This window comes from Rhagoletis pomonella, unplaced genomic scaffold, assembly GCF_013731165.1.
Source record: "Rhagoletis pomonella isolate Grant_MI unplaced genomic scaffold, Rhpom_1.0 Rhpom_scaffold_00004, whole genome shotgun sequence".
In the NCBI taxonomy this organism is placed as follows: Eukaryota; Metazoa; Arthropoda; class Insecta; order Diptera; family Tephritidae; genus Rhagoletis; species Rhagoletis pomonella.
In genome coordinates this window covers 10359772-10369789 of record NW_023458558.1, presented here as the reverse complement: position 1 = coordinate 10369789, position 10018 = coordinate 10359772, and the positions used below count along the sequence as shown (strand labels likewise).

Here is a 10018-nt window from a genome sequence, read left to right as displayed (position 1 = left end):
ATTCCAGAAATCCAATAATTTAGTTCTTGTTTCTTTTTTCTGCGAATCATGGCCCAAGCCCTCTCCTTCGAATGTGTTCATCAATATTTTCTTGCATATAAAGCAATTTTTTTGTAATCATCCATTTTCTTCGAAACCCCCACCAACCGTCTTTGGGTACGCACCTGCACTACACACACGCATTTTAGGGCCAACAAAAGGAAATATTTGTTTGTATGCGTATGGTTGCTTGGTGAAGCCTGCGTGAGAATATTTTGTGGGGTAATAATGATGTATGTACATACAAATGCATGCACGAATGAAAGCTTATACGTATGTAGATATATATGTATGTATGTGTTTGCGTGCACTAACAATAAACGGCTTAATTGTTGACAAAGTGGCAACCGCAACGAGCGCAAATGAACGCTTTACTGGCCGCTCAAGACGACAAAAAGGTAGCAAGCAGCCAACTAGCGAGTGACGGGAGAGGGAAGAGAAGGTGAAAGGTCGTTGGAGGGCAAATGTGGTCGCTTTGGTAACTACTACAACAACAAAAACAGTGAGAAGATCAATGCAAACAGACATCCAGCTAGTCAGCCATCGGTTATCTGGCCACCAGGTGAGTCCTATAGATAGATGTGCGTGTCACACAATCCTAACAATCATACATACATACATACATTCTGCTTAACTGCCGTGAAATCGAGTCACATAGAATGTTTTGCTTTGTTGAGGAAAAGCTGAAAGGAAAATTACCCATGCGATGGAGGGGTTCTGCACGTGGAGGGGATTTGGAAGACGATACCGTATTGTTTGTTGTGTGTGCGTGAGTTGTTGCTGTTTCTGTGATTGTTGTTGCAATTGTTGTGTCGGCTGTTGAGCTTGTCACACACTAATGATGCTTCAATAGTCTTGCCTTAGTGTTTGCAGCAATTATTGCCGCATTTGTTGAACTCGCCGTTTCTGCTGGTTGCCACTGAAATATTTGGGTACAGCAACTGCGCTCGAGAATGGCCTTGATTGCAACTCACAGGGTATTCGATAAAATTTGTTGCTTTAGCGGTGCTCTTATTTGATAGCGATAACTAGTGTGGCACACATGGCAGATGGCGCCATATTGCTACCATTTCTGTGGTGTTAAGCACAATAAGCGCCTAAGTCGACTTAAGAAAGAATGGAGTTATGTATGCTAACGTATTCTGCAAACTACTAATCCATGTGTATGTGAAATGCTCAACTCGCCAGCTAGGCTGTTTAAAAAGTTATGTACAAAAATATTTTGGCAAGGCTAACTTTAAAATTGAAATGTTTAAAACATTTTTTTTATTTCGCGAATTTGGGGGTATCGACTTATGCGGTTATTGCCTATGGCATACTTTGCATATTTGTGCGTGAAGTGAGTACACAAACGTTAAGCATCCATATATGAATATTTGTTCGCTTTGTGGTGCAAAGTTCGCCATTCAATGGTAATACATATTTGAATTTGTGCAGCACATTTTAGCGAATGCAGGTGATAAATTCGCTTTTGCATGAATATTGCCACACTCACGCAAATATATTTATGTACATAAACATGTACACAGTTATTAAAAGCTGGCATACATGGATGGGGCATACAGCTGCTTGATTGCCCCAGATTTCATAGATGCGCCTTTGTCGTTCTTTGACATCTATATAGATATTATCCCTCTTGTATTTGAAGTCAAGCTGCTTTGTGTACCTTGTGAAGTCTGCCATATGTGTTAGTATTGTCCTTATGTGGCAAATCAATTTCCTTTTGACCGTTAAAAGCTAGTCATGCCACTAATTGGCTGGCAGTCTATTGACGAAGTATGTACTATGGCTGTCAGTACCACCAAACAAAATGTAAAAAAATTTACAAGAAGGTCGTTTAAGTTTTTATTTTAGATGGTAGTAACTTAGAGAAGAATCAGTAAAATTATTTCATACATGAAAATATTGTTCTCATCAACATTGATAAATGCCTATACTATTTTCAACTTTGATAGTCAGTACTGCAGCAGCAGAGAATAGTAAATTAATTAATTAACTTGGAGGGAATCGCCTTATTATAATAAGGCCCACTTGCAGAACAGCAGGTTATCTATTTAACTCGAAGTTTACTGGCTAAATTGATAAATTGGCTTGCACAATCAATGGTTAGGAGTAAAATTAGAGTTAAATCGTTGAATATTTAGCCCAGCCATTTTCGAAGGTTAACTTTCTAACTCTACGTATGTCAATTCTGTCAGTAACAAGAAAAAATAAATAGAGATTTCAAAAATATTTTTGAAAATATATGTACATACATACATACATACATATTCACGTATTCATTATTCCGCCTTCAGCTCTGAGGTTTAGGTCAGTCTGGCGTAAAAAATATATGCGATTGAAATGCACCAACCGTGTTAGTAGTCCATCCAATTAAGACAACTCTCGGAAGTGCCGCTGGCCAATTTACAATTTGTACCTATTTATGAATGTATGTATGGAAGTGTTTGAAATTCTATATTCAAATCCTTATAAGAAATGGTAAATAAACGTCAAAAAAGAGAGAGTGGTGCCTACTTAATTTAAAAATCCCTCGGGTTACTTAACTCTGGGCCAGTTTTCAATGCTGCAAGACCATGTCTGGTTTAGGAATATAACAATTTAACTCTGAGCTTCTTATCTCTCTATTTATACATTTAACTCTGGATTTTCTGCCTGCTGGGTCTAAGTGTTTTGACTTATGAATAATGTGATTTTTTTGACATGTGGCAACTTGTTTTTTGAAAAAAGAAAACCTTTTTACACATCGACAGGCCAAGCCATATAATTTGACACCTCATCTTTGGAAACCGGACGACCGGTCAAGATCTGATGACATTTAACAAAAAAATTATATCGCGTATTATTTTAGTATTTTTTGCATATAGTTTACAGCTTTTTTAATCCTCGCTTCAATTTCAACCGCGATCCTAATCTTAATCTTAATCGTGACCAATCACGATCGTTAGGAATTACATATATCCCAACGAGTGTGTCGCGTCTTAGTTACATAGATGTCTTAAATGGTTGGTGAGTTATTTAAAGTACATCAGTGGCATAGAATTCTCTATACTTAATTGTATATTTCGGTGTAAATTTTATGTTGTTATGAGTTTGAATCCTATGGCTTATAAATTGTTTGTGTTAAACAAAATTGCTTACCCTCTCGCAGTGTAACAATGTAGTAAGATTCCTTGGACGGTGGACTGATACCCAATTTGTTCACAGCCAACAAGCGAAAGCTATAAACGGTGAATGGTATGAGTCCAGTAACTTGATATGAAGTAGCATTCGATTTGGTTAAAATTTGTGGCACTTGATCCCATGTACCATCTTCGCCGACCCTGAAAAATTAAAAGAAAAGCTATTAAAACTTATACTTAGTTACGAAAATTATTTACGAGTTTATACGATATTTAAATTTTTTTTTTTTTTTTAGCTGGTTGATTAAAACACATACGTATGTATATGTAATATACATTTGACTTTATCTGGCCAAAATTACAACTGCTCAAAATGACAAATGCTCATCGATTAGATGTACAGCCTTAGTTTGGGATTTGCTGATCCCCATTAGAAATTAACCTTTCATGTATATTTTGGAAAGATTTCAAGTTCATTTGCGATTGCATATTCCGACTTCATTTTAGTATATGATCATTAGGGTGGTACAAAAAAATGCATGTGAAAACATAAAGTCGGAACTTTAAAGCACTCACCCTCTAGGATTGTTCTGTACCAAAAAAAATTATACGCCTATTTTTTTTTTAATTTTGATATCAAAAAATCGATCAAACACATTGGCTGCATTTCTTTATTCATTCTGAATGTTTGGAATAAACTTTTTTGTTTATTTATTCTTTAGAACGTTCCTGATGATATGTTGACGTATATTTCAAACGCATTCTGTTTATTCCGGCTGTGAAATGGGATTATCCGGAATGTATAAAGAAACGCAGCCATTGATTTTCAAAAATTCCATACCATTTCTACGGAAAGTTGTTTTTCCTATATAAAATACAAAGAAAACTTCGAGTGCTTTGAGCTACCTCTAAATATTTTTTAACTACAAAATAAGAAAAACAGGGGTATAATTTTTTTCGGTATAAAACAGTCCCAGAAGGGGAGAGCATTAAAATTGCGACTTTACTTTTTTTTGAACCACGCTAATGTGCATACACATCTGTGGATATATGACATTTGGCAATTTCTCTCGAAAGATCAATTTAAGTAAAAAATTATTTAAATTTTTTTTTTAATTTTATATGGAAATTGACAGAAAATAAAAAACCATTTCCATTTAAATTGCTGGTAAAGGCGGCTGTTAACGAAAGTTAAATAAAAATTAAAAATTTTTAAATGTAAGCTCCTTATAATTCACTTTCAATTCCAACCTACAGAAAGCACAGAAGATATTTTGTCAAAAGCTCATAGATATGTAGAAAAAAGCAAAATACTTTAAACATTTTTTGGTTTTTTTTTCTATTAACATTTCCCGTTTCTGTTTATGTAAAAAATTAATATGAAATTAAATTTAAGCACTCGTTTCAGCTTAAATGGAAATTTTAATATATCACAAACACTAAGACCTGAAAAAATTGTATTTTAACTTCGAAGAATTTTTAAATTAGCGTATTATTATGTTCAATTATTAGACCACAAAAAGGATAAAATTCCTAATGACTAATTCAAAAAATGAGCTTTGCAAAATAAAATTCACGAAAACCCATTCATATTTCAATAGTATATAATGTCTGAGTGCTGAGTTTGTAAAAAGCAAACAAAAAAATGTATAAAGCGGATTAACATTTTCATAGCATCAAAGCGAATTAAGAAGCAAAAATATGAAATTTTTTAATATGCATGCATGCATGCATACATACATATGTGGTCAAACACATGAACTCATACCCACACATACCCACATTTTCTAAAGCCACGCGTGTATAAATAAACTTATTATGAAAGGGGACAGCATAGAAAATAATAAATTATATTAAAAAATATTTATGCTATGATGTTTTATTGTATGTATGTATGTATGTATACATGCGGGAAACCGAGCGCATTTAGTAATGAGCAAAGCTAAGGGTGAATGCAAAAGTTTTCAATGAAATCAAAGCATAAATACTGTATAGGTAAATACTTAAGTATATCTACATACATATGCACATTAGGCCGCATCACAAAAAAAATTGCAACTTTTTCCAAGCGGTTGTGAATACCACAAATATTTGTTTTTCGGCACCGGGTTTTTTTTTCTACCACTTCTTTCCTTGATGCTCGATTTCTATAAATGATATTCCGTTGTAATGGTATTAAAAAGTCTATACACTCTCCTCGCAAAATATTATCCTGTCATGCGAAACTAAGAAGTTGTAATATTTTTCTCCAATCAATAGCAGGAAGCTCTGCTTTGATGAAGAGCACCTTGACTATATATTTTCTACCTCTCCAGAGGTGTCAGCGAAAGCGAGGCCAAACGGCTAGCCATTATTCCGATGGCAAAAGGAAAAGCCGAACTGGCTTTGCTGGCTGGCACAAAGCTTAAGAGGAACCGATCGGTCAACCTCACATCTTACCCGGTGGAGAACTCTCCCAAACGGAAACCAGGTCCAGCTGACAAAAGGGCCCATATGGGACCAAAGGTACCTAGTGTTAAGGCAACTTTTGCCGATGTCACAAAGGCGCCGACCTGTCAGGCGGACACTGGTAATGGGGTTAAGTTAGGGTTACTCCCCAAAGGGTACCCTAAGGCACTTTGGTCCTTAGACCAACTACAGGCCATTCAGACGGCCATCCTGGAGGAGGTGAGGCGGCAGCGAAAGGGCTCTGTGAAGCCCAAGTTTAGCGGTTGCACCTTCCGTCCGGGATGGATGTCCATTGGCTGCGGAGACGCTATAACGCTGGAATGGCTGCGCAAGGTATCCCAAACCCTGAAGCCTTGGAAGGGCGCGGAAATTGTGGCAATGAATGCCACTGACGTGCCCAAACCCAGTGTGTACGTTGGGTACTTTCCGGAGCCATCAACCACTCCAGTGGACAGTATCCTTGGCCTTGTCGAGGGTCAGAACGAAGGGCTGCGGGTAGGTAGCTGGAGGGTGCTCAACAGGGTACAGAAGGGACCCACCACTGAGCTCACTCTAGCGGTTGACCCGCACTCAGCGGAGACACTCGACAGGCTGGGATACTTAGTCAATTATGGATATGGCAGGGTGCGCATCCATAAAAAAGGGAAGACGACTGAGTCGTCAGACCCGAAGGGTGCACAGCCTGCTATAGCCAGTTCCTCCTCCACTGCACAAAGTGAGTGCTTCAAAGAGGGACCTTGCGGTTCCAAGGACGTACCCAAGGGACTGCAAAGGTTACCTTCAGAGCAGTCAGGGGCAGCGGAGAAAGAAAAAGCACCTGTCCAGGAGTCCATAGAGCGGCCCTGCTGCTCAGAAGACACTCCTGGCACGGAAAAGAGGGTACCTTCCAGCCCAGAGAGATCAAAGGCCCCTTTCGTCCAAAATCCCTTCCGTCCTCCGCTAAATGCGAATCGGAGACAAGGTCGAGGGGAGATTTCAATGGAGGAGAAGACCCTGATGGCCACCAATAGGGGGAAAAAAGATGGCCAAGCGGGCTTCAAGGCCGAAAAATGGCAAACCCCCCAAGCGATAGGCCTAGGCACATCAAGTGCCTGCAAGTGAACCTCCATCATGCAAAGGCGGCCTCTGACGTCTTATGCAGGAGGTTCAAAACAGAACTCTTGGATGTCGCATTCATCCAAGAACCGTGGGTTTTCGCCGGGGCTATTAAAGGCCTAAACGACTGTGATGGTAAGATAATTTACGATACCACACTCTGCAGGCCCAGAGCGGCCATATTACTACGTAATAACATGACTTTTGTTCCCATTTCAGAGTGGACACAACAGGACTTAGCTGCTGTATGGACTAAAGTGCCCACTCAAATGGGAGAACAAGAGGTCGTTCTCGCTTCAGCTTACCTCCCAGGCGACAGCTGTGAGATGCCCACAAGGGAAGTAATAGCCCTAGAGGAGTACTGCAGAAGGAGAAAGCTGAAACTAATAATGAGCTGTGACGCCAATGCCCATCACTGTGTTTGGGGCAGCTCGGACACCAATTCTAGAGGTGAGTCATTTCTTGAATTTATCACTAAGAACAACTTATTTATTCTTAACCGGGGTAATGAGCCGACCTTTGTCAATGCTATAAGAGGGGAGGTTCTAGACTTGACAATTTCCTCAACTAGCTTGTCGACCTTTATCTCAAACTGGCATGTCTCAAATGAGGTATCTATGTCGGACCACCGGCATATTCGATTCGATATAGAAGCCCAAAGAGTAACAAACCATGTTTACAGAAATCCCAGAAAAACAAACTGGGAACTCTTTCGCCTCCACATAGAGCGGGAAGTGAATGGTTCTACCGCACCAATTTCATCCGTCTATGAACTTGAGGACGAGGCGAGAAAGTTCCAAGATGTTCTTAAACAAGGTTTTGAAGAGAGCTGCCCACTGAGAACCAAGAAGTCTCAAAGGGATGTCCCTTGGTGGAGCGATTCTCTCGGAAAACTAAGGAAAAGAGCCAGGAAACTTTTCAATAGGGCAAAGTCAACAGGTGACTGGACCGCCTACAAGTCAGCCCTAACCGCTTACAACTAGGAGCTCAGAAGGTCTAAAAGGGCTACGTGGCGTGAGCACTGCGGAAGTATTTCCTCTCTTCCAGAGGTGCATCGCCTTCAGAAGGCCCTTAAACTAGATCATCTGAAAGTCCTATGCACTTTGAAAAGACCAGATGGTACCTACACTGGCACCCCGGAAGAAACCAGCAGGCTTCTGCTAGAAACCCACTTCCCGGGATGTATTCCACAAGGCACATGTCCTTCGACAAACACGGCGAACGCTGTGTGCGCAAACAGGAGGACTAGAGGCCTAGCAGGAAGAAGCGTCAGTGTGGAAAAGATATCGTGGGCCATTTCAACCTTTAGTGCATATAAATCCCCTGGTCCAGATGGTATCTTCCCATGCCTGCTGCAGCAGAGCTTGGGCTTAATATCTGGGCCACTAGTCAGATTGCTGAGAGCAAGTCTCTTACTTGCTCACATACCAACAACATGGAGTGAAGTCAAAGTGGTCTTTATATCCAAAGTGGGGAAAAACTCAGCACAACTCCCAAAGGCGTATAGGCCAATTAGCCTCAGTTCCTTTCTAGTAAAGACACTAGAAAAACTTATTGACTTTCACATAAGGGATAACTTTCTCAGGAATAAGCCTCTGTGTCAGAGTCAGCACGCATACCAGGCAGGCAAATCTACTATTACTGCAGTACATAGCCTAACTCAAGTCATTGAAAAGGCATTGCGGTATAAACAGATAGCCTTGTGTGCATTCCTGGACATATCAGGTGCTTTCGACAATACGTCTTATGAAGCAATATCGACAGCTATGATACGAAAGGATATTCCTGTCCTTCTAACGGATTGGATCATAAGCATGTTGAGGTCCAGAACCATAATAGCGGAACTAGGAGACAACAGGCAAGCAGTAAATGCCACCCGTGGCTGTCCTCAAGGGGGAGTCTTATCGCCCCTACTTTGGACACTGGTTGTTGACGAACTTCTTGAAAAGCTAAATGGCAATGGATTCAAGGCATATGGATATGCAGATGACCTAGTCATCTACGTTGTCGGCTGGCATGAGGACACAATTTGTTCCAGATTGCAAGCTGCGCTCAGTCTAACGGAAGACTGGTGTGCTTCAAAGGGATTGTCAATATACCCGCAGAAGTCCACCGTTGTCCCATTTACCAATAGAAGAAAAGTCAACTTGACTAAACCCACTTTGGCAGGGACAGAAATTGAGTTCTCAGAAGAGGCGAAGTGTCTAGGGGTAACTCTGGACAAAAGGCTCCATTGGAACTCACATCTCCTTAACATTACCAACAAGGCTACAAGGGCGTTTTATGCCTGCCAGAGACTCCATGGTAAAACTTGGGGAATATCACCCAAACTAACGTATTGGTCTTTCAATACGGTCGTGAAACCTGTTGTCACATATGCGGCACTGGCCTGGTGGCCAAAAGCAAAGAAAGCAAGTGCGTGTGCCACCTTGAGCAAGCTACACCGCTTGATCTGTGTGGCCATCACAGGAGCTATGCGCACCTGTCCAACGGATGCCCTCGGTATAATTACAGGCATTCCTCCTCTATCTATTCTGATAGATAAGGAGGCCTGCTGGAGCTCCATACGGCTGCCCAATGTAATCAGCATGAAGAGTGGAGATCTTTGGGGTCACTTGGAGGTTCTCAAGCCTTTTCTGGATGATCCCGCTATCAAGCTCACAGATATCATGATACCGAAATTATCCTTTGATAAGCCCTACAAGGTCAGAATTCCTGAAAGGGACTGCTGTTAAGCGATAATATCTATGATTGACAAAGGGTCCCAAGTATGGTATACCGATGGATCAAAGATGGAAGACGGGAGCACTGGGGCAGGCGTGCTTGGACCAAGGTTCCAGAAAAGTCTGCCAATGGGCTCATACCCAACCATATTCCAGGCGGAGATCTTCGCAATAGAAGTCTGTGTTCGAGAATGTCTTCGGAGAAGGACAAACGGGGCCAGAATAAATATTATGTCGGATAGCCAGGCAGCACTAAGGGCCTTAGACTCATTTAAAACGACATCTAGGCTTGTGGACAGTTGTAAAACTCTTCTGAATAGCCTAGGAGCCCATAATAGAGTTACGCTGTGGTGGGTCCCTGGGCATGAAGGGTTTGAAGGCAACGAAAGGGCTGACTATCTCGCAAAACGTGGGGCCCAAACGCGAATGCATGGTCCCGAGCCTTTCTGTGGTACATCTATAGGATACACTGCAGAACTACTTAGGAGTTGGGAGGAATCTCAGATTGCTGCCCACTGGCGTAAGTCAAAGGGAATGAGACAATCAAAGAAATTCATAACTCCTTCCAAGAGGAACTCAGAAAGACTCCGT

The 10018-nt window shown here is 41.0% G+C and overlaps 1 protein-coding gene across 2 annotated transcripts in view; it reads right to left on the bottom strand.

The window, feature by feature from the left end:
* LOC118736968 (tyrosine-protein phosphatase 99A) overlaps nucleotides 1-3362 on the bottom strand; it is a gene marked incomplete at its 5' end in the record, with an annotated part of 239500 nt that extends 236138 nt beyond the window's left edge. For both annotated transcript variants that reach the window (XM_036467149.1, XM_036467151.1), the window contains 1 exon segment: nucleotides 3181-3362. In XM_036467149.1, the coding sequence (XP_036323042.1) occupies nucleotides 3181-3362 (182 nt within the window).
* Nucleotides 3363-10018: the final 6656 nt, after the last annotated feature.